We start from the raw sequence: 27,994 nt of genomic DNA on the forward strand, positions 1-27,994 counted from the left end.
TCTGAGGTCAGTTTCACAAGCCATTATTTTGTATTAATCGCAGCTCTGCACAGTGCCAGACTGGCTCTTGATTAGCTATACAGACACTATTGTTTGGCCTCTCAATTATTACATGTCCAAGATTTTACACCCATAATGACTACCCAGGGACTACAGCCTGTATTTATGGAATTTGAAAAGTGTATATTTGCGTGTGTGAGTGTATGTGTATGTGTGTGTGTGTGTGTGTGTGTGTGTGTGTGTGTGTGTGTGTGTGTGTGTGTGTGTGTGTAATGTACAGTGGGGAGAACAAGTATTTGATACACTGCCGATTTTGCAGGTTTTCCTACTTACAAAGCATGTAGAGGTATGTAGTTTTTATCATAGTTACTCATCAACTGTGAGAGACGGAATCTAAAACAGAAAATCACATTGTATGTTTTTTAAGTAATTAATTAGCATTTTATTGCATGACATAAGTATTTGATCACCTACTAACCAGTAAGAATTCCGGCTCTCACAGACCTGTTAGTTTTTCTTTAAGAAGCCCCCCTGTTCTTCACTCATTCCCAGTATTAACTGCACCTGTTTGAACTCGTTACCTGTATAAAAGACAACTGTCCACACACTCAATCAAACAGACTCCAACCTCTCCACAATGGCCAAGACCAGAGAGCTGTGTAAGGAAATCAGGGATAAAATTGTAGACCTGCAAAAGGCTGGGATGGGCTACAGGACAATAGGCAAGCAGGTTGGTGAGAAGGCAACAACTGTTGGCGCAATTATTAGAAAATGGAAGAAGTTCAAGATGACGGTCAATCACCCTCGGTCTGGGACTCCATGCAAGATCTCACCTCGTGGGGCATCAATGATCATGAGGAAGGTGAGGGATCAGCCCAGAACTACACGGCAGGACCTGGTCAATGACCTGAAGAGAGCTGGGACCACAGTCTCAAAGAAAACCATTAGTAACACACTACGCCGTCATGGATTAAAATCCTGCAGCGCGCGCAAGGTCCCCCTGCTCAAGCCAGCACATGTCCAGGCCCGTCTGAAGTTTGCCAATGACCATCTGGATGATCCAGAGGAGGAATGTGGTCTGATTAGACAAAAATAGAGCTTTTTGGTCTAAACTCCACTCGCCATGTTTGGAGGAAGAAGAAGGATGAGTATAACCCCAAGACACCATCCCAACCGTGAAGCGTGGAGGTGGAAACATCATTCTTTGGCGATGCTTTTCTGCAAAGGGGACATGATGACTGCACAGTATTGAGGGGAGCATGGATGGGGCCATGTATCGTGAGATCTTGGCCAACAACCTCCTTCCCTCAGTAAGAGCATTGAAGATGGGTAGTGGCTGGGTCTTCCAGCATGACAATGACCCGAAACACACAGCCAGGGCAACTAAGGAGTGGCTCCGTAAGAAGCATCTCAAGGTCCTGGAGTGGCCTAGCCAGTCACCAGACCTGAACCCAATGGAAAATCTTTGGAGGGAGCTGAAAGTCCATATAGCCCAGCGACAGCCCCGAAACCTGAAGGATCTTGAGAAGGTCTGTATGGAGGAGTGGGCCAAAATCCCTGCTGCAGTGTGTGCAAACCTGGTCAAGAACTACAGGAAACTTGTGATCTCTGTAATTGCAAACAAAGGTTTCTGTACCAATTATTAAATTCTGCTTTTCTGATGTATCAAATAATTATGTCACGCAATAAAATGCTAATTAATTACTTAAAAATCATACAATGTGATATTCTGGATTTTTGTCTGTCTCTCACAGTTGAAGTGTACCTATGATAAACAATTACAGACCTCTGCATGCTTTGTAAGTAGGAAAACCTGCAAAATCGGCAGTGTATCAAATACTTGTTCTCCCCACTGTATGTGTATGTGCTTCTGAAAGTGTTTTTTTCTTCTTCTTGAAGTGTGCCTGAGTGGTCGTTGTAGAACTGTATCACCTCTGGTGAGAGTTCTTGAAGTTCCCATGACTTGTCAATTGTAACCTGTACAATTGCCCTTGCAAAAAGAATGTTGACAATGGATGGAACTTTAAAGTGTCCAGACGTGAAGTAGTATATGTGGAACTATGCAGAGTGTGGAACACAAAGAATAGCCCTGGCTGGCTGAATGACTGGCTGAGCACTTCCTGTCTTGTCAGTTGAATTGTCAAGTGTCCAATGATGTCCGCTTTTGTGGAAGAGTTTTGCGGAATGCAACAAAGTTGGAGGACGTTAGCTACCTGGTTCCGTTCAATAATAAATAAAAATACATTAAAAAAACTCTGACTCATGCAGCCTTTCTTTAGTATTTATATTTTTACTTTACTCCTGTCGGCGGGCGTGCAGCGAGAGAGGAGGCATTGTTCTTCTACAGGAGCTACTGCCCTGTTCTGCTGACCTTGTATTGGCACCAGGTTGAGGCCTTGCAGGCTTACTCATCACAAGTGGGTCTATAACTGAGTAAAGCATGTTGGGAAAGACAGAGGTCTTCCAATAAGTGAATTTGATGTTCATTTTGTGTGACTTTGTTTAGATGTCATTGGATTTAGACTTTGCACTGTCAACCGTGGGGCAAGTTAATAGTGGAAACCAAGGTCTGAAGCATTGTTTTAATGCATCCACACACACACAGCCAGCACAAGTGTGTGTGTGTGTGTATAAAGAATACATCTCCTCTGTATAGTCTGAGCAGTGTGTACAGTTGAAGAAAATTATTTTATTCTTGCCTTTCTTGATGATCCTGCTGCATCATATTATGAACGGCACTGAGTATACCAAACATTAAGAACAGCTTTGTAGTATTGAGTTGTACCCCCTTTTGCCCTCAGAACAGCCTCAATTCATCAGGGCATGGACTCTACAAGGTGTCGAAAGCGTTCCACAGGGATGCTGGCCCACGTTGACTCCAATGCTTTCCACAGTTGTGTCAAGATGGCTGGATGTCCTTTGGGTGGTGGAATATTCTTGATACACACGGGAAACTGTTGAGTGTGAAAAACCCTGCAGCGTTGCAGTTCTTGACACAAACCGTTCAAAGGCACTTAGATATTTAGTCTTGGCCCATTCACCCTCTGAATGGCAACCATACACAGTCCATGTCTCAATCGTCTCACGGCTTCTATATCCTTCTTTAACATGCCTCCTCTCCTTCATCTACATGGATTGGAGAGGATTTAACAAGTGACATCAATAAGGGATCATAGCTTTCACATGGATTCACCTGGTCAGCCTATATCATGGACAGAGCAGGTGTTCTTTAGGTTTTGTATACTCAGTGTATGTAGCATTTCACATCTTCAGATATAATGAAGTAAGTATTCTCTTTGAAACATTGATATCACTAATGATGGTAATGGCCTTGCGTAGGGAAAAGACTGTCTTTTGAAGGGCCTTTTCAAACTATGTAGTTTAGTCCGAGTGCTTTTGATATTCTGCAGCTATTTAGATGGTTCTTTTGATCAGCAGAGTGTGTGGAGGAATCAGGCATCTCTTTCCACCCTTGAAGTAGCTCGCGTCCATGTGTCGTTTCCCCCTGGACGTTGCTCAAATGTACCATGACAACCTGTCATGCTCAGTATTACCCGCCCACAGCCAAACAGAAGGGTTTATTCTCCATCAGCGGCTAGCACCACACTTAATATGCCCAAGAGGGAAAATAAATGTGTGTCTGTGTGTGTACTGTACAGTATGTGTATGTATGAGAGAAAGTGTGTGTGTATTGCTTGTGACAAGAGATCATCACAGCTACAGTATAAATAGTATGTGCGCTGTCTGTGGCATGGTGCAAACAGCATTCTGGGCGTGTGTGTAAAAAGTATGTGTACAGTGTTTGATAAAGGCAGTGGTGCAGTGACAGGCACCTAATTTGAGCATATTGCATTGGCCTAGCATGGGCTGTGAGAAATAAGCCTGAGTGTTTGACTTGTTAAAAGGGATGTTCCTCACTAAAAGCCTTGTTGGCCCTGACATAACTGGGACGTAGTTCTACTTGTCAAAGCTAATAATCAATTCCCATGCAGGGATAAGCTTGCAGCACTCCCCCACCGAGTATGTGAGGCACCAGCCTCCAACACAAGCACCACATTCCCATGCATTAATAAATACCCCAATCATTACCAATCCCAAAGGAAGAATCACACAAATACACATCTTGCATATCCACAAAGGAGTAAATATTACATATAAACGAATGTAAATGGAACTGGTTTATCTTAATGCAGTCCCTTTTCTCTGTTCTGTTGAGGGGTTTGCCTGGTTTGATGCTAATGACAGTTAATACACCCAGGATGCTGTCTCAAAGGAGAGTAATCGATCTCTACATCTTGCCACTCAGTACAGGACTTGGTGCACGTGTAGGGAAGATAGGGTGCCGAGTGTGTGTGTCTATGGGACAAACACAGCAGGTATCCACTGGAGGGTAAGATGAGCCCGTCTGGATAGCAGCATCGTTACTCATCGTAGATGCAGCATTAATAATAGGAGACCTGGGGATGAGTTCCATCTGGGCCAGCGCTCCCCACCATGCCCCACCCCACCACTGAGGGGACAGTCACGGGACATTGACTACACAGGTCTATAATCCCTCACGGAGTTGAACAGACTTTCAACTTTCAGAGAGAGTTCACACACTAAAGTCTTAACACTGTCATTGATGTTCCTTGATTGCGGACTCCTGCGAATTGTACCAACTGGTTCTATTCCCTGAGCCGACTAGGTAAAAAAATCTGTCTATGTGCCCTTGAGCAAGGCACTTAACCCTAATTGCTCCTGAAAGTCGCTCTGAATAAGAGCGTCTCCTAAATGACAAAAATGTAAATGCAAAGTTATAATCATGAGTACAAAATGGCATCTGTTTTTTGTTTCTGTAGTTTCACCTGAAAGAGGTATATGCACCACTGGCATGCTCCCTCCCTCCTTCTAGGGTGCCGTGGTGCTCACTGCTGGAACAACGCTGCTCAGTGACTTGTCAGTTCCATTTCCATCCCCCCTCTCTATATAACAGGCTGTTAATTAATACAGTAACAGGTACAGTGATTCTTTCCTCACTGCAGGAGCCAGGAGCACCGAGGCATGAAGTGTGAGCATCTCCCAGCCCTCCCTTCCCTCCTCTGCATCCCCCTATCCCCTTCTCCTACCATCTCCATTCATTTTCTCCTCCCCACCATCTCACTCCCCATCCTCTCAACTCTCCTCATATCTTGAGCATATCAAACTCTATCACACCAATGCAATGTAAGGATATCAAATAGTCTAACATACTACACTATATCCTTTCATTCAGGTGGGTTTTCCCTTTGTGAAATGCACTTAATAACATGTTGGGTGCGGTCCTATGCTCAGACATTATGGATGCTTAACAGAGCTTACAACGGCTGGATAGGTATTTGAAGTATCAGCTAAAGCAATATACAGTTGAAGTCGGAAGTTTACATACACTTAGGTTGGAGTCATTAAAACTTGTTTTTCAACCACCACAAATTTCTTGTTCACAAAATATAGTTTTGGCAAGTTGGTTAGGCCATCAACTTTGTGCATGACACAAGTCATTTTTCCAACAATTGTTTACAGACAGATTATTTCCCTTATAATTCAGCCTTATCACAATTCCAGTGTTTTAGAAGTTTACAGACACCAAGTCAACTGTGCCTTTAAGCAGCTTGGAAAATTTTAAAAAATGATGTCATGGCTTTAGAAACTTCTGATAGGCTAATTGATACAATTTCAGTCGATTGGAGGTGTACCTGTGGATATATTTCAAGGCTTACCTTCAAACTCAGTGCCTCTTTGCTTGACATCATGGGAAAATCAAAAGAAATCAGCCAAGACCTCAGAAAAAATATTGTAGACCTCCACAAGTCTGGATCATCCTTGGGAGCAATTTCCAAATGCCTGAAGATACCACGGTCATCTGTACAAACAATAGTACACAAGTATAAACACCATAGGACCATGCAGCTGTCATACCGCTCAGGAAGAAGACGCGTTCTGTCTCCTAGAGATGAACGTACTTTGGTGCAAAAAGTGCAAATGATCTCAGAACAACAGCAAAGGACCTTGTGAAGATGCTGGAAGAAACAGCTACAAAAGCATCTATATCCACAGTAAAACTAGTCCTATATAGACATAACCTGAAAGGACACCCAGCAAGGAAGAAGCAACTGCTCCAAAACCGCCATAAAAAAGCCAGACTACGGTTTGCAACTGCACATGGGGACAAAGATCGTACTTTTTCGAGAAATGTTCTCTGGTCTGATGAAACAAAAATAGAACTGTTTGGCAATATTGACCAGGAGGCCTGCACGCCGAAGGACACCATCCCAACTGTGAAGCACAGGAGGTGGCAGCATCATGTTGTGGGGATGCTTTGCTGCAGGAGGAACTGGTGCACTTCACAAAATAGGTGGCATCATGAGGCAGGAAAATGATGTGGATAAATTGAAGCAATATCTCAAGATTGGTCACAAACAGATCCTCCAAATGGACAATGACCCCAAGCAAACTTCCAAAGTTGTGGCAAAATGGCTTAAAGACAACAAAGTCAAGGTTTTGGAGTGGCCATCACAAAGCCCTGACCTCAATCCTATTGACATTTTGTGGGCAGAACTGAAAAAGTGTGTGAGCAAGGAGGCCTACAAACCTGCGAGCAAGGAGGCCTACAAACCTGACTCAGTTACACCAGCTCTGTCAGGAGGAATGGGACAACATTTACCCAACTTATTGTGGAAAACTTGTGTAAGGCTACCCTAAATGTTTGACCCAAGGTAAACAATTTAAAGGCAATGCTATCAAATACTAATTGAGTGTATGTAACCTTCTAACCCACTGGGAATGTGATGAAAGAAATAAAAGCTGAAATAAATTATTCTCTCTACTATTATTCTGACATGTCACATTCTTAAAATAAAGCAGTGATCCTAACTGACCTAAGACAGGGAATTTTTACTCGGATAAAATGTCAGGAATTGTGAAAAACTGAGTTTAAATGTAATTGGTTAAGGTGTATGTAGACTCCCGACAACTGTATGTCATAGAAATTTGTCAGTCAATGACACAGTTGATGACGTGGCACGCAACCAGTAGCTGTGGAACACGCCGGCTTTCTTAAATTTAGTAAGTCAACCAAGTTCGGAGTCCTTAGCCTTAGGAGCTCAGTTCAGAACTTTCAAAAAGTTTACGCCGTTGGTTCCAAGGATGAATTTGCTTAGCTTTGTCGGTCTCATGTGTCAGATGTAGTTAAACAAGCCAATGAAATGGATTGAAGAGGGCAGACATACACCTCCTCATAGTACCGTCATTCATGATGAAGACTTATGTCGTTCCTTTGTGAGGACAGTTTTTTTTTCTTCATTTATGAACCTAAGATGCCTTGGGCCATGCAATATTCAACATGGGTAATTCTCATGTCCTCAGCCGTGCATCTAAGTTATTGCTTGTCTCCCACAATCCTTTGCAGCACTCACCCAGATTCGATTTAGTCTCCGATTTAGAGTGCTTTGATATTATCTTAATTGACTTCATTAGGACAGAAGAGAGTCATGCATAGAGTATATTATTTGACACTTTTGAAGTTTACCAGTAAACTACCAGAATGTTGGCATCTTTCAAGGTGTAACGGTTCTCTTGTGGTGAAGGAGAGTCGGACCAAAATGCAGCGTGTAGATTGCGATCCATGTTTATTCAACTAACGTAACACGAATCTAAATACAAACACTACAAAACAATAACTGTAACAAAAACCAAAACAGCCTAATACTGGTGCACATACACACAGAACAAGGACATCAAGACACTAAGGACAATCACCCACGAAACACACAAAGAATATGGCTGCCTAAATATGGTTCCCAATCCGAGACAACGATAACCACCTGCCTCTGATTGAGAACCACTTCAGACAGCCATAGACTTAACTAGAACACCCCACTAAGCTACAATCCCAATACCAACACACCACATACAAAAACCCCATGCCACACCCTGGCCTGACCAAATAAATGAAGATAAACACAAAATACCTCGACCAGGGCGTGACACAAGGATTGTAGACTAGTATCGAGTGGCCCTTTTGGGATACTTCAGATTATCACAGGTGTAATTATCTCTGCCCCTCTGTGTGGCCTTATCACATGTAAACTATATGAAATAATTCAATAACATTATTTTTTAATTAATAAAATGGGATGACAAAGCTGTAAAACATTATCGTAAATATAAAACATCAACACCCTCGGTCGTTTAATATGAGGATTTCAGCATGAAATATCCTTCATATTTTTTTTTTACACTGATTTATTTTACTATGTCAATATGTACTTGTTGTAAATGTTGTGGCGTCAAACTGGTGACAGTTGTGAAAAATGTCAATAGTTGGACAAGGTAATTGAAAATAGTGCCTTTGTCCTTTCATTAATTAGACTATTTTATCTTGAACAATATGGTGTATCTACATGGACAATATGGACAAGATATGAAAATTAATACTATATGACTACATTTTATAGTATAAATTACCTACATTTCTGCCATAGATTTTCAGTTAATTACTAAAATTACTGAAAATTCCAGTAACGTGGGTAAAATACCAGTAGCTTTGCAACCCTACTCATGTAAGAATGAGCGGCATTAGGTAGAAAGCTGTTCAAACACCTCAGCGTGTGGCAGTCTCATTCAAAAGTATGTAAAAGCCAGCAATATTGTAATTACAATTAGCTATAAATGATTGTAAAAAAAGTGCCTCTACAATACATTTAGAGAACTACTTATTTTGAGAATATTAAGCCATATGTGAAAAACATGCTATGAACATGTCCTTACCATCCACACAAGAGGGTTTGTTGCGTGTTGTCCCGGCCACCTTTCCCGGTAGACAGGAGCACTTGACGGTCTGGGAGCGCTCCTCAATACGGTTCTTATTACAGCACCGGTGGGCTGCGATCACCTCACAAGTCCCTCCTTCTGAGGACACACACAGAGGGACAGAGACACGTGGTTAGCCGACACATGGAGCTGAGGAGTTTGGTTGGTTAATTACTGTGGAACGTATACTACATCGTCAAGAGTAGGGTTGATGTTCGATGATGATTGGTATATGTAGAAAATGGTGTTAGAAATGAAATAGATCCCTGATTTGAATTCTATATAGAACAAATGATTGACGGTGTGCTATAAAAATACATTGTACTAAATAGGCCCATAATGCTTATTTTAATTAGCTTCTGTGGTTACTCACTTCATCTTTTGAAATGGCTACATTTATCTGAGGGTAAATACCTTTCTGTTGTTTTTAACAACCTGAATTTAATTCAATCATGAGTTCATATAATCACATTGTAAAAATACTGCTGAAAATAAATGTAAGGCACATAACATGCAATTACTATGTTATCCTCTTCACCACAGCATGCGCTGCAAATTGCCCCTAGAGGCATTTAGATGATTCTAATTTGACTCTCAGGGTGTTTCTCAATCCATTACAAATCCCTCCCTGATGAGGAAATCATGCTCTGCTCTTGCATTAATGTGTCTCTCCTTGTATCCCTGAGAGCCTGCATATGATAATCATCTGTTCCAGTAAGTTCAGGAGTGAAGGCCTGGAGAAACGGAGCAATTAAATCTCATTATTACAACAAACACCAGGCCTTAACCAGGCTGACTGGGTTAAACCAGCCTCCACTAACAATGGCTCTTCTACAGAGGTGACATCATTTACAACAACTGCAGCACAATGGGCCTCGTTCTGACAAAAGAGGGTGTCAAAATAATGTGGAGGAGAAATGTACCACTGATGGGTCAAAGTAACAATAGGGATCACCCTGGGGAGCGAGGGGCTGATGGAGCCTAGGGACGTCCCTCCTCTCCAAAAAATGGAGAGAAGTGAATGGAGAGAGAGGATGGATAGAGAGAGAGAGGGCAGGGGCCTGCCAGAGCACCGACTGGGCCGGTGAGTAATGAGGGAGCCATTGGAAGTGCCCCTTTCACATAGTTATAAAGTGGCGTGCTAATGCAGCCAGCGGAGCTGCAGGAGAGGGGCCCTCCATCACCGTGTGGCCCTCTCCTCACGCCCCAGGAAAAACTCTTCATCTTCCTCTGACAGCCGTCACCACAGACACCATCGTCCAACAATTAAACTGGAGCTCACAGAGGAGAGGAGAGAGGGATGATCAGAGGGAGAATAGGTAAAAGGGAGCCAAATAACTGTTCCTCTTTTTGTAGCAGTGTGATTTTCTTCATGGTGGTATTGCATTTAAGACATGCTGGTAAAATTGTTATATTGTCTTATTGGAGGATGACTGTGTCAACGTTTGAAGTTGCTGGATCTTGAAAAAAATATCTGAACTGAGCTTGGTAACACTTTTCTTTTCACATTTTCATCAAGGTCTGCCATGCCCAGACCACAGGCAGAGAAGACTGGGATTAAAAGGAGTACATTTGCAGTTATGTTGGCCACCTCTGTCCTGCAGAATTAATGTCACTCTCCACAAGCTTCGTTTTTGATACAGTATAACGGCCATGAGGCATAACACAAACCATAAAAGTGAGGAAAGAATCCCTTGAGTGCACTATATTTAAACCCCAAAACTCACAATATGTTGGATTTATTCAATATTTTACTGATAGTTTCCTGCCTGGAGACATGCTTTCAAGCCTGTTGTAGAGGCAGCCCTCACAAAATGCCCACCTTCAAGTCCTGACTACTTAGGGATTATTTATCATACCCCCTGGCCTTTTGTCGATGTTGGTCAAAAACCACAATGATTCCATCAGACTCCTAAATTCTGAAAATGCATTGCTATGAGGAATCAATTATTCTGTCAATAAGAAATGCAAACCGGTGTGATGAACATGTACCGGTGTCCCCTCTTCATTTGATCACTCTGTTGTCACAGAGCATTTTCAACGTTTAAAAAGGCTTCTCAAGTTTGTAAATTCCACTTAAATATGTCAGACTTGATTTGCCCTAATGAAAAATGTATCAACTCCTGCAAATATTTCCATTATTTATAATCCATATAATTCACATGTCCTGTTGCTGTAGAATTATTTTTCTGATGTGAGAAACTGGTCAAATTAAGATTGATATCTGTATGAAATGAATTTCAAAGGACATTCAAAGAATATGGTATCATCTCTTCTTCCAAACTCATCTCTTCTATCTCACCTCCATATGGGATATTTGATCAAAACATAGGACTTGCGTGTGTGTGTCTGTTTGTGTGTTTGCGTATGTGTGTGTGTTCTTGCATTTGGGCATGCCTGTGTGTATATGTATCAGAATGCATGCGTGTGTGAGATTGTGTGTGCGTGTGCACGCATGTGTGTATGTGTACGTGTATGCGCACGCATGTGTGTATGTGTACGTGTATGCGCACGCATGTGTGTGTTATTTAGCTCCAGACCCTGGGGTGAGATAAGCAGCTCTATGTCCAGCCATCAGCCAGGTGGACATTAGAGCAGTTAACTCAGTACCATCTGTGCAGACAGAGAATGTGAGCAGTACAATAGACCTGATCGGACACCATGGGGCCAGAGGGGAGTGATATGCAGAGGACAAATGGGCACTTGGACAGTACATTATGCTGTCCACATACAGTACACCTAAGCTCACTTGGACCATGTCAGCATGGGGCTAATACGTGTCTATTCTGTTTGTGTGTGTGTGCTTGCGTGCTTGCGCATGTCTGTGTGCTGCATGCCTGTGTACTGCCTGTGTGCTGCATGCCTGTGTGCTGCATGCCTGTGTACTGCCTGTGTGCTGCATGCCTGTGTGCTGCATGCCTGTGTGCTGCATGCCTGTGTGCTGCATGCCTGTGTGTGTGCATCTGTTCCTGGCATGTGTGTGCACATTTGTGTGTGTGTCTGTGTATTTGTCTTTGTGTATGTGAATGTAAACAAGGTGCACTGTACATGTATGTGTGCATGCGCGCGTGCATGTGTGTTTGATGGATGGACTGTACACAGGCTGTCACTCAGCTAGAAGGGATAATTCAAACAGGTAAGATGGGGTAGGTGGTTCTGCTTTCTACCCTTTGGTGGGATGAGGTGAAGGGCATCAATGAGAGCATCGACTGGTCATTTTTCTCCTCGGAGCCCACAGTGACAGCAGTCATTAGGCGACTGGTTTAGGTGATTATGTTTAAGGAAATCAATTCTTCATTGTTTTCAGCTTAGCCCAACGGCCAATTAAAATCCCACTAACGAAGGAGCGCTGGAATATGAAGAGAGAGAAGAGATGAGAAATGGAAGCTTACAGATCAGAGTCATTATTCCCAGTAATGAATTAACCGCTCATGATTAAAAAGCAAAGAAACCCAAGTTTGAAAGCAGTAGTAAGGTAGGATTGGATGTGTGCTGCATGGTGTGTATTGTATACACCCACGCATATGCACATTCCAGTATGAATCTCCAATGGCAACATCAGATGAAGAGAAAACTCACTGGAAAGAGAAGGAACTTTGTGTTTTGACACTTTGGGGGACAGGGGTGTGCGGGCTACCATCTCCCCTGTCACTAAATCTGTCCAGTTCAGACATGGAGACAATAGCACTGTTTTTGTCTATGTCCGTGCAGAGATAACAGAACGCCTCCCCAGAAAACAAAAATTGTGACTTGTTTTAGGAAAGTAGGCGTATGTCGCGTGTCACTACTTCACAGGATATTTTTTTTTTTATAAAAATTTGTTTTTTAGCAGAAATGCCTTCTGGAACATGTATACTTTCATGTTCCTTAATTACAAACTTGAATTCCATCTGTAAATACAAATACAATTGTAAAATTATGAGCTTAGATGGTTTAGCCATGGAAAAAGACTGGAACCTTCCCGGTAGCCATGATTGGCTGAAATAATGGATGGGCTGGATATGCCGAGAGATGACTTTGGATTGGTCTGCCATGTAGCATGCTTCAGTCTATAACATGACCTGCTCAGTATGTGTAGGTAATCCTTTCTAACGTGTCTTTTTTTTAAAGATTTCACAAAGAACTTCAAAGGTTTTGCTCTCCACTTTCTGCAGGACCAAGTTTTGAAATCAGTGGAACGCCCGGTGGAAGCAGACTATGACAGCAAAAGAGATGGAAAAAAAGATCTGCCGTTTGATTGTAAATATGTGGAGAGAGTTAAAAAGAGAACACACAAGCTTTTTTATAAAACACCTGTCTCTGGATTACATCTTCAAAATAAGGGCAACCACGGCATCTGTGACAGAGAGGGAGAAGCTAGAAGAGTCTAGCTAGCAACATTTTAAGATATTATATGTTTCTAGTTGTCAGAAAGTCATTTTTATGCAAGTTAAAGCGTACTGTTAGCTAGCTAGCTAATGTTAGCAGGCTGGCTCGCTAGCTAACATTACGTGTATGATCTGTGTAATAATATTATTTATATCTTAGAGCCATTTGCATTATTACCACCAGGTACAACCCTAAATCTGTAAACAAGGGCACCCTCAGACGTTATCCTGACCAACTGGCCCTCCAAATACACCTCCGCTTCAATCAGGATCTCAGCGACCACTGCCTCATTGCCTGTATCCACTACAGGCCTGCAGTCAAATGACCACCCCTCATCACTGTCAAACGCTCTCTAAAACACTTCTGCGAGCAGGCCTTTCTAATCGACCTGGCCCGGGTATCCTGGAAGGATATTGACCTCATCCCGTCAGTTGAGGATGCCTGGTCATTCTTTAAAAGTAACTTCCTCACCATCTTAGATCAGCATGCTCTGTTCAAAAAAATGCAGAACTAAGAACAGATATAGCCCTTGATTCACTCCAGACCTCGACCAGCACAAAAACATCCTGTGGCGGACTGCAATAGCATCGAATAGTCCCTGCGAAATGCAACTGTTCAGGGAAGTCAGGAACCAATACACGCAGTCAGTCACGAAAGCAAAGGCCAGCTTTTTGCATCCTGTTGCGCTAACTCCAAAACGTTCTGGGGCACTTTAAAGTCCATGGAGAACAAGAGCACCTCCCACTGCCCACTGCACTGAGGCTAGGTAACATGGTCACCACTGATAAATCCATGATAATCGAAAACTTCAATGAGCATTTCTCAACGGTTGGCCATGCCTTCCTCCTGCCCACTCCAACCTCGGCCAACAGTTCCGCAGTTACTCGCCCAAGCCTCCCCAGCTTCTCCTTTACCAAAATCCAGATAGCAGATGTTTTGAAAGAGCTGCAAAACCTGGACCCGTACAAATCAGCTGGTCTTGACAATCTGGACCCTCTATTTCTGAACCTATCTGCCGCCATTGTCGCAACCCCTATTACCAGCCTGTTCAATCTCTCTTTCATATCGTCTGAGATCCCCAAGGATTGGAAAGCTGCCGCAGTCATCCCCCTCTTCAAAGTGGGAGACACCCTGGACCCAAACTGTTACAGACCTATATCCATCCTGCCCTGCCTATCTAAGTTCTTCGAAAGCCTAGTCAACAAACAGATCACTGACCATCTCGAATCCCACCGTATCTTCTCCGCTGTGCAATCTGGTACAAGGTACTCAACGATATCATAACCGCCATCGATAAAAGACAGTACTGTGCAGCCATCTTCATCGACCTGGCCAAGGCCTTCGACTCTGTCAATCACCATATTCTTATCGGCAGACTCAGTAGCCTTGGTTTTTCTAATGACTGCCTTGCCTGGTTCACCAACTACTTTGCAGACAGAGTTCAATGTGTCAAATCGGAGGGCATGTTGTCCGTTCCTCTGGCAGTCTCGATGGGGGTGCCACAGGGTTCAATTCTCGGGCCGACTCTTTTCTCTGTATATATCAATAATGTTGCTCTTGCTGCGGGCGATTCCCTGATTCACCTCTACGCAGACGACACCATTCTGTATACTTCTGGCCCTTCTTTGGACACTGTGCTATCTAACCTCCAAACGAGCTTCAATGCCATACAACACTCCTTCCGTGGCCTCCAACTACTCTTAAACGGTAGTAAAACCAAATGCATGCTTTTCAACCTTTCGCTGCCTGCACCCGCACGCCCGACTAGCATCACCACCCTGGATGGTTCCGACCTAGAATATGCAGACATCTATAAGTACCTAGGTGTCTGGCTAGACTGTAAACTCTCCTTCCAGACTCATATCAAACATCTCCAATCTAAAATCAAATCAAGAGTCGGCTTTCTATTCCGCAACAAAGCCTCCTTCACTCACGCCGCCAAACTTACCCTAGTAAAACTGACTATCCTACCGATCCTCGACTTCGGCGATGTCATCTACAAAATAGCTTCCAATACTCTACTCAGCAAACTGGATGCAGTTTATCACAGTGCCATCCGTTTTTTTACTAAAGCACCTTATACCATCCACCACTGTGACCTGTATGCTCTAGTCGGCTGGTCCTCGCTACATATTCGTCGCCAGACCCATTGGCTCCAGGTCATCTACAAGTCCATGCTAGGTAAAGCTCCGCCTTATCTCAGTTCACTGGTCACGATGGCAAAACCCACCCGTAGCACACGCTCCAGCAGGTGTATCTTACTGATCATCCCTAAAGCCAACACCTCATTTGGCTGCCTTTCCTTCCAGTTCTCTGCTGCCTGTGAGTGGAACGAATTGCAAAAATCGCTGAAGTTGGAGACTTTTATCTCTCTCACCAACTTTAAACATCTGCTATCTGAGCAGCTAACCGATCGCTGCAGTTGTTCATAATCTATCGGTATATAGCCCACCCAATTTACCTACCTCATCCCCATACTGTTTTTTATTTATTTACTTTTCTGCTCTTTTGCACATCAGTATATCTTCCTGCACATGACCATCTGATCATTTATCAATCCAGTGTTAATCTGCTAAATTGTAATTATTCGCCTACCTCCTCATGCCTTTTGCACACAATGTATATAGACCCTTTTTTTTCTTTTTTTCTACTGTGTTATTGACTTGTTTATTGTTTACTCCATGTGTAACTCTGTGTTGTTGTCTGTTCACACCGCTTTGCTTTATCTTGGCCAGGTCGCAGTTGTAAATGAGAAGTTGTTCTCAACTAGCCTACCTGGTTAAATAATGGTGAAATAAAAAATGCTTTGGTATAGCCTTATGTTAGCTAGCTAGCTAACATTTTACCCTAGTTGATTAGCTACCTGCAGATTCACACAGGGTAGTAACATTATGAGTTGGGATTATGGTTCATTGTTTAGCTAGCTAGCTACATGTCTAAATAAAAGACTCCACTATGCAAGTAACCATTTCATAGTACCATTTACACCTTCTGTATCCTGTGCTTGTGACATACACTACCATTCAAAAGTTTGGGGTCACTTAGAAATGTCCTTGTTCTTGAAAGAAAGGCACATTTTTTCTCATTAAAATAACATAAACTTGATCAGAAATATAGTGTAGACTTTGATAATATTGTAAATGACTATTATATTTTTAATGTAATATTTACAAATGCTTACAGAGACCCATCATCAGCAACCATCACTCCTGTGTTCCAATGGCATGTTGTGTTAGCTAATCCAAGTTTATCATTTTAAAAGCCTAATTGATCATTAGAAAACCCTTTTGCACTTATGTTAGCACTGCTGAAAACTGTTGTTCTGATTAAAGTAATAAAACTGGCCTTCTTTAGACTAGTTGAGTGTCTGGAGCATCAGCATTTGTGGGTTTGATTACAGGTTCCAAATGGCCAGAAACAAATACTTTTGTCACAGTTTTCATGTGGTGAAGGAGAGTCGGACCAAACTGCAGCGGGTATATTGCGATCCATGTTTAATCACACAACGTAACACGAATCCAAAACACAAACTCTACAAAACAATAAACGTAAAATACTTAGACCAGGGCGTGACAACTTTCTTCTGAAACTCGTCAGTCTATTCTTGTTCTGAGTAATGAAGGCTATTCCATGCGAGAAAATGCCAAGAAACTGACGATCTCGTACAACGCTGTGTACTACTCCCTTCACAGAACAGCGCAAACTGGCTCTAACTAGAATAAAAAGAGGAGTGGGAGGCCCCGGTGCAAACCTGAGCAGGAGTACAAGTACATTAGAGTGTCTAGTTTGAGAAACTAGACAGTTTTTGCAGCTTCATTAAATAGTACCAGCAAAACACCAGTCTCAACGTCAACAGTGAAGAGACGACTACGGGATGCTGGCCTTCTAGGCAGAGTTGCAAAGAAAAAGCCATATCTCAGACTGGCCAATAAAAATAAAAGATTAAGATGGGCAAAAGAACACAGACACTGGACAGATGAACTCTGCCTTTGGATGGTGTATCAATACACAACATCACTAAAAGATAGAGGCTTCCTTCCTAAGTCAACTTCTCAGGGATTTCACCATGAGGCCATTGGTGACTTTACAACAGTTACAGAGTATAATGACATGAGAAACGGAGGATGGATGAACAACGTTGTAGTTAATCCCCAATAGTAATTGACAGAGTGAAAAGAAGGAAGCCTATGTAGAATACAAATATTCCAAAACTTGCTTCCTGTTTACAACAAGGCACCAAAGTAATACTGCAAAAAATGTGTTTTTTTTATTTATTTTTATGTAATTAACTTTTTGTCCTAAATAGTGTTATGTGTTATGTTGGGGGAAAATCGAATTTAACACCTTAATACCAGTCTCCATATTTTCAAGTAATGTGGTGGCTGCATCATGTTATGGGTATGCTTGGAATAATTAAGGATTGGGCAGTTTTTCAGGATAAAAAATAAGCTGAATGGATCTAAGCATAGGCAAAACCCCAGAGGAAAACCTGATGCTTTCCACCAGACACTGGGAGATGAATTCACCTTTTCAGCAGGACAGTAGCATAAAACAGAAGGCCAAATTGGAGTTCCTTACCAAGAAGAAAAATGGAAAATGGACAATGATCAACAACCAATTTGACAGAGCTTGAATAATTTGGCTAGAATAATGAGCAAATGTAGCACAATTCAGGCTTGGATAGCGTTTAGAGACTTACCCAGAAAACCTCACATTTGTAATAGCTGCCAAAAGTGCTTCTACAAAGTATTGACTCAGGTGTGTAAATGCTCATGTAAATGAGATATTTCAGTATTTCCTTTTTACAAATTAGTAACATTTTCTAAAAAGATGTTTTCACTTTGTCATTATGGAGTATTGTGTGTATATGGGTGAGAAAACCCAATTTAATCAATTTTCAGGCTGTAACATAACAACATAACAACATGTGACCTGTTTCTGTAAACTAAGCGTACTCTTTTTTTAAATCAAAATTTGTTTTTTGGCAGAAAGTTCCTTCTCGAACATGTTAAATTACAAGCCTAGTTGGTTTAGCCACAGAAAAAGACAGCAACCTTCCACTAGCCATGATTGGCTAAGATAATGAGTGGGCTGAACATGCTGAGAGATTAGTTTGGATTGGTCTGCCAAATAGCACGCTTCTGTCTTTTTGAGCTGGTCAGTATGTCTAGGTAATCCTGTCTAACACATTTTTTATGTATCGCCTAGTATAACTGCATAAACCTAATGTCAAGTTAAAGTGTACTGTTAGCTAGCTAATGTTCGCTGACTGGCTTGCTGGCCAACGTTACATGAACGCTCTCCACTTTCTGGAGGACCGAGATTTGAAATCAATGGAATTTGAGTATGATAGCTAAGGAGATGGAGAAAACACGTCTCCTGATTACATCTTCAAACTAAGGGCAACATGGCATCCGACAGGAGACACGTCCAACAATGATGTATACATTAAGATAGTCTAGCTAGCTATTTTTTCAGATATTACACATTTTAATTTTGACAGAATGTGATTTAATTTAAATGTAAAGTGTACTTAAAGTGTACATGCAGGGTAGTAACGTCATGAGTCAGGATTATGGTTCATTGTTAAGCTAGCTAGCTACATGTCTTAACAAAAGACTCCATAATGCAAATATCAATTTCAATACCATGTCACTGCAACAATTGTTGATAGACGTACTAGCTGATAAATTTGCTGTGGCTATCTACTCCGTTTTCAGACCATCGGTAAGTTAGTCTAGCTGGCTACATTTTCAGATATTTCACTTTCTAATTTTGACAAAGTTTTTTCATTTCAAGTTAAAGTGTACTGTTAGCTAGCTAGCTAACATGAGTTTTCTTGCTCACTTACTAATGTTAGGTGTATGATCTTATAATTCGTATCTCAGAGCCACTAGTTATAGCCTAATGTAAGCTAGCTAACATTTAACCTGATTGGTTAGCTACCTGCATTTAACCTGGTTGGTTAGCTACCTGCAGATTCATGTAGGGCAGAGTCGAGATTAAGGTTAATTGTTTACCTAGCTAGTTAGCTAGCTACATGTCTTAATAAAAGACTCATCTTAGTGTGCCAGAGCCCAGGATAACTGATGAATTTACGAAGGCTAAACACCAGTTGAATATGGCCGGTGTCAGTAAACGTCTGCAAAAAAGCACAATTAAATTTTAGGAAGCAGCACAGTTACAGTCACGAACACTCTGGATAACATGAAAACAGCCTAACCAGCTCTGCTAGGGCAAGTAAAATGGTCAGAATGGGGTGTTCTCTCATTATGTATATGGAAGTAGCTAGCATGCTAGCCAATATTAGCCAGTTAGCTTGGGTGCTTGACTGCCGTTGTGAGGTCAGAATGTTCAGATCAACCCTACTCATCGGCCAAAGCGCCCAGTGTGCGCTCTGAATGCGAAAGGTTCTGAGTTTACGAGCTAACAATCTGACAGCACAGTTGCAGTCACCAATGCTCTGGATATCATAACAGCCTAACCAGCTCTGCTAGGGTGAGTAATGTTCAGTGAGCTGTTCTCTCTCACTTAGTTGTTTGGAAGTAGCTAGCAAGTTAGCATGGGTGCTTGACTGCTGTTAGTACAGAATGCTCAGATCAACCCTTAAAGAGACGGGTGGGGCTTAAGCTTAAGAAAGGTGTGAACAATGCTGAATGGGTGTAGACAAAGAAGGGCTCTCCAATAGTAGTACCAAAATATTCAAAGGCCATTTTCTCAAAAGTGAGTTTACAAGTTTATTATTCCTCAACTGTAGTGTATGATATACCATTTTGTAGCTCTGTGTCTCTACCTTTATCCAACGTAAAAAACAAAACACAATTTCAAATATTGCTACATTAGACCGATTTGAGCCTGCCGATCACAAATGTGGAATAAGACAAGGGGTATGAATACTTTCTGAAGGCACTGTAAGTGGGTGAGTGTGGAGCAAGGAGCAAAGCATAATTATAGCAGACTGGGGAAAAGTGGTGTCGGCCTTCCCTCCGATTCCAATTTCGCTCTGGTACTGCTCACCCACAGGCTCTGGGCATGCTCTGCCTAGCGTTTTTAGTTTCCTTTATCATTATTCTTTGAATTATGCCTATTCGGTTGTAGTCATTTAGCCTAACCACCCACAGTAGCCTTATATCTAGTTTATATTATACTTTCTAACATTTGGATGTGTTGTTTCTATTACGAAGGACATCAAATGTGTTAACAGAATTTTTAGGTGGGCAATACATAGGATAATGTCAAATGTATTTTCGTTTTGGGGGGGAATAGAAACACCATAATACAAATCAATTTAATTAAGCTACAATTTCATAAATAAATAATAAAGGCCAGTATCAGCTTATTTTCATGCTTCTGTGCACAAATCATTTGACCGCTGCAGTTTGAGTTGATTACTTCCCGTTTGTTTATGAAAAGAAGCTGATACTGGCCTATATTATTTACAATGTAATTCTGCTATTTTAGATTAATTATGGAGTTTCTATTCCTATAAAAACTCAAATACATTGTACAGTAGCCTATGTATTGCCTACCTAAATCAGTTAATATATTGTACAGTAGCCTATGTATTGCCTACCTAAATCAGTTAATACATTGTACAGTGGCCTATGTATTGCCTACCTAAATCAGTTAATATATTGTACAGTAGCCTATGTATTGCCTACCTAAATCAGTTAATATATTGTACAGTAGCCTATGTATTGCCTACCTAAATCAGTTAATACATTTCAAGTACTTATAGAAAGCACATATCCTAATGGTAGAAAGTAGAACACACAAACTAGATATAGGATGCTGTGGTTGGGGAAGGCTAACTAATTACAACCGAATAGGCCTAATTAAAGTAAAAGTGATAAAGGAAACAAATAATGCTAGGCAGAGCATGCCCAGAGCTTGTGGCTGGTCAGTACCAGAGCAAAATTTAAGCGGGGGAGAAGGCCTACACCATTTAAAAAAAAAAAGAGCTGCTTGAATTACACTCTGCTACTCGCTCCACACTCACCCATTTAGATGCTTTAGGATATCAATGAACTGTCAATGCATAATCAAGAATAATGAATAATCATATCAATGGATGGAATCAGTGAATGAATGGCTGCAGCAAGCATTACACGGTCTGACTAGCTGCATAGAAAATGAGGCCTAATTAGACAACAGAACAATTAAGTCGTTCAAACAAGATGTCGTTCAAATGAGGTACTAAGTCGTTCAAACGACGTACTAAGTAGTTCAAACAAGAATATTCCAAGAGCCTACTTTTTCTTTTATTTTTATTTTTTGCTTTGGCTTCAGGACTTCCGTACTGTTCAAATGTCCTATGAATGAAATAATGTGCAGATTGTCAACAGATTAAGTTAATAAAATATGGTTGTTGAATGATTAAATGATGTTTAAATGTCCTATGAATTAAATTAAAATGCCATGTGTCTATATAACCTTCAAGTGGGCCTACAATACAGCCCTCAAATGTGAATTGCCATTAAACCTGGAGAGAAACATAATAGGGATGTTTTCCAATCTGCTGTTTTATGCTTTAAGGAGCTACAAATTTGCATGCGGAGCATTGTATGGCAGTATCAGGTAAGATTTAAATATAACATGTTCCAAATGTCCTTAAAATGTTCCGAGGACCTCCAAGACAAGTTAAAATGCATATTGCATGAACACCAATGGAATATTGTGGACTTATGGACTTATTTATGGACTTATGGACTTTCCAAATTGTGGAACATTGTGCAACATTGTGGGAATGTTCTGTGCAACCTATGTGAATATCACAAGAATATTCTTGCAACATCCCAGACAAGTCCCATAACATAATTAAATGTTCTGGCAACTTTTAATGAAAATAGACCAGGTGTTCTGTCAACATTCTTACAGCGTTCTTACATTTTTACAACATTCTTACAGCGAATATCCGGTGCAACCTAACTTAATAAAACATGGTATGAATGTCATCACAACTGAGTATATTGTGTTTTGGGAACCTATCTCTTGTAATGGATCCACACTGTGCCCACAACCTAATTAAATGTTCTGTGAACCTTTAAAGAACTCATAAAGGCTGTTCTGTAAAAATGATTGCAACATCAAAGGAACGTTTTGTGCAACCTGATACAGACATGATCTGAATGTCAGCACAACCGGACCGTTTTGTGGTTTGGGATGTCCCCACAATGTTCTCACCAGACTAAAAAACAGATTAAAAACAGATTAAATGTGTTCTAGGAACATTCTTGCAACATCAGATGAATGTTTTTTTTTTGCATCCCAAAAGAAACATTGTAAAATCATCCACACAGCTGGACAGTTTTTGTGTTTTGGGAAAATCATCTTTTGTGACTTCCCAACAATGTTCCCACCAGACTGTACCCACAACCTAATGAAACATTATCCCTTTTGTGGGAAAACTAATTCTGATTGGCTGGACATGGCTCACCAGTGAGTGGGCCTGGCTCCCAAGCAAGTGGGCCTATGCCTTCCTAGTGTAACGGCCGAAGAAGGTGAGGACCAATGCGCAGCGTGGTAAGTGTCAATATTGATAATTTATTATCACGAGAACACTAAACAAAATAACAAAGGAGAATGAAAGAAACAAAACAGTCCTGTCTGGTGTAGACACAAAACAGAAAACAATCACCCACAACTCAAGGGTGAAACTCGATCTCTGATTGAGAACCATACCAGGCCAAACACAGAAATACCAAATCATAGAAAAAACATAGACAACCCACCCAACTCACGCCTTGACCATACTAAAACAAAGACAAAACAAAAGAACTAAGGTCAGAACGTGACACCTAGGCCCACCAGGGCTGCGCCCCTGCTCAGTCATCTGAAATCCATAGATTAGGGCTTACTGTAATTAATTTATTTCAATTGACTACTTTCCTTATATGAAACATAACTCAATACAATCGTTGAAATTGTTGTGAATTTTGCGTTTATATTTTTGCTTAGTATAGAACTTAACGGGAATCTTAGCTAATGTTCTGGGATTGTTCCCAGTTTGCTGAGTCTCCATGCCCTCACCTGTTCTAAGAATTAACAGCACTCTAATTAATGCAGAGTGTGCCCTGATTCGTAATCATTGACAGAGACTCTGCCAGGATTCTTCAAGAGCTCTCTGTCTCTCTCGCCCTCAGAGCTGCCATTATACCGTAATGTATCGCTATAACAACAAACACCTAAGACAGAGAGGCCCACTCTAAATAACTCAAAGACTACCTCTCAACCCACAACATCTTAATCACAATTCAATTTCCCTGCATGTTTGAGTGGGTGTTTTGTTTTGGCAGATAAGAGGGCGTCCTTCGTTCTACCTTTTCTCTCTGTGTGAGTTTTTCTTCTTTGGCAGTCTCTCACTAACTGAATAGTTTAGTTTTAAAACGCAGACAGACTCAATTTGAAGAGTGTGGTTATAATGATCACTTTCAATAAATAGATAAGGGAAAATTACCCCCAAAAAATAACTAAAAAATGTGTTCATTTTTGTTTCATTTTTGGAACTAACTGGGAGCTGTGTTCGTTTATAGTTTGTTTGAAGCAGCTGATGAATATCAAATTGAGTTCCTTATCCCCTCCAGTGCTCTTTGGCTATGAACCTTAAAACAATCTTTTCTTAATCTTTTCTCAGTGAAAAACATCTCTATTAAAGCACCAACAGCATTTCATTATCTTCAGCATCGAAGTGGATTGTTTTCAATCACACTGGAATATAGTGGAATAAGGCCATGCATTATGGAACAGGCATTTCTTTTCAGACAACGTATTTACGCTTGAGTGGCAGACATACTTTAGGTGCAGTACATTCATTGTGAAGTGCTTTTGATTGCTGACAATTAAGTCTGATATCAAAACAGCTCTATTCTGTTTGGCCAAGTCTGTGTTTTTTACATCAGTTAGCTGGGTCTTTAAAGGGTGGCGTGTTAATCAACTAGCATCAGAAATTAAGAAAGAAAATGGAAGATATTAATGACTTGTTTTAGGAGGCAGAGGCATCAAAGTGGATGAGCCCCAGCTGTCCCTGTGCATGTATCTTTAATGGTGCTGCATCATCAGCCAGTCAAAGGGATTTAGCTCATCATTACTAAAACATCAAGGAGGAACTCCAGGAACAATCCCCTGATTAGTTAAGAAAATGTTAAAATGCACTACAAAGCAACATAATATGGACTAATGTGACGATATCGGGGCCTCGAGCCTCGCCAGAAAAACTCCTCATGTCATTCCCCTCTGACTGCACTTAGTGCCTTCCATATTTCATCTGCTTAAATGCACTTTCTGAGTCAGAATGTTATTGAAATTACACAGCCCCATGACTAGCACTGAAGGCCTTGGTGTCTTTCATACGAAAGACCCTACATCCATACAAGCAATGCGTGTTTAAACAGGCAGCAAGTGTTCTGTGTGTGGATTGGTGGAAATGAGCCTGGTGTTGTATTCTGATGGTGGCCTTGGCGCCCGGGCCCCAGTACCTTGTGGGTTCACACACACCCTGACCAGGTCATCTCCCAGGGAAGTGTGCTGCCTAGGCTGTCCTACTGCCTCGCTGCCATTAACACTCTTTGACTAACACCTCCCGATGAAGAAAAGGAACGTGTGAAGGAACAGAAGTAGGGAGCGTGTGTTAGTCTGTATGTACAGTGCCTTCAGAAAGTACTGTACTTTTTTTCCACATTTTGTTGTGTTACAGCCTGATTTGGTAAACTATCAAAATAAAGAAAGTTTCACACTCCATATTTAAACTCCCAGTAAGTTATTTGGGTGTTTACCAATGTTTCAGCATCACTGTGCCTTCTTCAGGGTAATGTCATGAATACTTGAACCAGGTTATGTAGACAATTAGTGCAACCAATGACAATAGTGATTAAGTTACTTCGAATGATTTAGTGAAACTGTAAAAAACAATTGTACATGGCATATTAAATATATTAGGCTTTTGTTATCATATAGAAACATGTACATCATATTAGCATCAACATACATTATTGTTTAATTCAATTTCAGATATTTAATTGTTTCGTATTTCATATTTGTTATATGTAATATTTTGGTTCAACCTTAATGTATAATGAGGGTCATCAACAGGGGGAACACATTAGGTGTACACTAACAAACTGTAGAAAGAATATATCAATTTATAAGACTTGTTCATAAAAGAAAGAGCAGTTCATAAGAAGGGCCTGAGATCTGAGTCAATATTCAGAACACTAGGGGTCAATTTTTTTAGATAGGATATCCAGTAAGCCTCCCTTTGTAGTAGTAGGATCTCGATGTTACCTCCTCTCCATGGTAGAGCAATATGCTCAATGCCTGTTTATTTGAGGGAGGAGATTGGATGGTTAGCGTCAACAAAGTGAGCTGCTACTGGATAGTCAATGTTCTTACATCTGATTAAGCTGCAGTCTTCAGCTATGCGTTGTTTAAATTGTCTGTTTGTCTTATGTAGGCTTTTCCACATGAACAGGTGATGAGATCGATTACTCCCTTGGCCTTGCATGAGATGATACCCCTAACAGGGATTTTTTGTACGTGGGTGTCTGAAGAAGGATGTTTTTATAGTGCTATTGCACTGTGTGCATGAGCCACATTTGTAGTTCCCATTTGGGATAGGTGTCAGGAGTGTCTGAGTGGGCTCAGGGGGCATGTCAGATCTCACAAAGCTATTGCCAATAATGTGACAGCCTGATTTTAACAATTAATACATTAAGATTATTTTGGCACAGGCCTACACACAATATCCCATAATGTCAAAGTGGTATTATGTTTGTTTTGTGTTTTCCAATGGCTAGCAAAGAAGGGCACCTATTGGTAGAAAAAAACATTCATTGAATATCCCTTTGAGCATGGTGAAGTTATTAACTTGACTTTGTTGCCGGAGAGGAAGGAAACCTCTCAGGGATTTCACCATGAGTCCAATGGTGACTTAAAACAGTTACAGAGTTGAATGGCTGTGATAGGAGAATGCAGAGGATGGAGCAACATCATTGTAGTTACTCCAAAATACTAACCTATTTGACAGGGTGAAAAGAAGGAAGCCTGTACAGAACAAAAATATTCCAAAACATGCATCCTGTTTTAAACAAGGCACTAAAGTAATACTGCAAAAAATATAGCAATGCAATTAACGTGTTGTCCTGAATACAAAGTATTATATTTGGGGCAAATCCATTACAATATGCTTGTAATGTTTACGGACCGGTGGGTTTCTCAGGATTAAAAAGAATAGGGATGGAACTAAGCACAGGCAAAATTATAGAGGAAAACCTGGTTGAGTGTGCTTTCCACCAGACACTCTGAGATAAATAACCTAACCTAAAACACAAGGTCAAAATCTACACTGTAGATGCTTAACAAGAAGACAGTGAATGTTCCTGAGTGGCCGAGTTATAGTTATGACAAAAATAAATTTGAAAATCTATGGCAAAACCTGAAAATATCTGTCTAGCATCGATCAACAACCATTTTGACAATTTGACATAATGGACAAATGTTGCACAGTCCAGTTGAGGAAAGCTCTTAGATACTTACCCAGAATGACTCACAGCTGTAATTGCTGCCAAAGGTGATTCTACAAAGTATTGACTCAGGGGTATGAATGCTTGTGTAAATTAGATATTGGCATGTGCGGACCAGCTCAAAGCATGCGCAGACCAAATGTCAAGTGTCTTCACTGACATTTTCAACCTCTCCCTGACAGAGCCTGTAATACCTACATGTTTCAAGCAGACCACCATAGTCTCTGTGCCCAAGGAAGCGAAGGTAACCTGCCTAAATGATTACCGCCCTGTGGCACTCACGTCGGTAGCCATGAAGTCATTTGAAAGGTTGGTCATGGCTCACATCAACAGCATCCTCCCGGACACACGAGACTCACTCCAATTTGCATACTATCCCAACAGATCCACAGTTGACGCAATCTCAATCGCACTCCACACTGCCCTTCCTCACCTGGACAAAAGGAACACCTATGTGAGAATGCTGTTCATTGACTACAGCTCAGCTTTCAACACCATAGTGCCCACGAAGTTCATCACTAAGCTAAGGACTCTGGGACTAAACACCTCCCTCTGCAACTGGATCCTGGACTTCCTGACGGGCCACCCCCAGGTGGTAAGAGAAGGCAACAACATGTCTGCCACGCTGATCCTTAACACAGGGGCCCCTCAGGTGTGTGTACTTAGTCCCCTCCTGTATTCCCTGTTCACAAACGACTGCGTGGCCAAACACGACTCCAACACCATCATTAAGTTTGCTGACGACACAACAGTGGTAGGCCTGATCACCAACAATGATGAGATGGCCTATAGGGAGGAGGTCAGAGATCTGGCAGTGTGGTGCCAGGACAACCTCTATCTCAATGTGAGCAAGACAAAGGAGCTGATCATGGACGACAGGAAAAGGCTGGCCAAACAGGCCCCCATTAACATCGACGGGGCTGTAGTGGAGCAGGTCGAGAGTTTCAAGTTCCTTGGTGTCCACATCACCAAGGTACTATCATGGTCCAAACACACCAAGACAGTCGTAAAGAGAGCACAACAACATCTTTTCCCCCGCAGGAGACTGAAAAGATTTGGCATGGTTCCCCAGATCCTCAAAAGGTTCTACAGCTGCACCATCAAGACTGGTTGCATCACCACTTGGTATGGCAACTGCTCGGCATCTGACCATAAGGTGCTACAGAGGGTAGTGCGAACGGCCCAGTACCAAGCTTCCAGCCATTGGAGGAAAGCCCATAAAATTGTCAGAGACTCCAGTCACCCAAGTTATAGACTGTTTTCTCTGCTACCGCACGGCA

The 27,994-nt window shown here is 41.4% G+C and overlaps 1 protein-coding gene across 3 annotated transcripts in view; it reads right to left on the reverse strand.

Moving 5' to 3' along the window:
• LOC118399850 (chemokine-like protein TAFA-1) overlaps positions 1 to 27,994 on the reverse strand; it is a 295,347-nt gene that overhangs the window by 18,834 nt on the left and 248,519 nt on the right. For all 3 annotated transcript variants that reach the window (XR_008074133.1, XR_008074134.1, XM_052473355.1), the window contains exon 3: positions 8,788 to 8,928. Coding sequence is in view for 1 of the 3 variants with exons in the window: in XM_052473355.1 (XP_052329315.1) it covers positions 8,788 to 8,928 (141 nt within the window). In the remaining 2 variants the exon portion in view is untranslated. The remainder of the gene's footprint in view (positions 1 to 8,787; positions 8,929 to 27,994) is intronic.

The sequence above is a fragment of the Oncorhynchus keta genome, chromosome 21, assembly GCF_023373465.1.
Source record: "Oncorhynchus keta strain PuntledgeMale-10-30-2019 chromosome 21, Oket_V2, whole genome shotgun sequence".
NCBI lineage: Eukaryota > Metazoa > Chordata > Actinopteri > Salmoniformes > Salmonidae > Oncorhynchus > Oncorhynchus keta.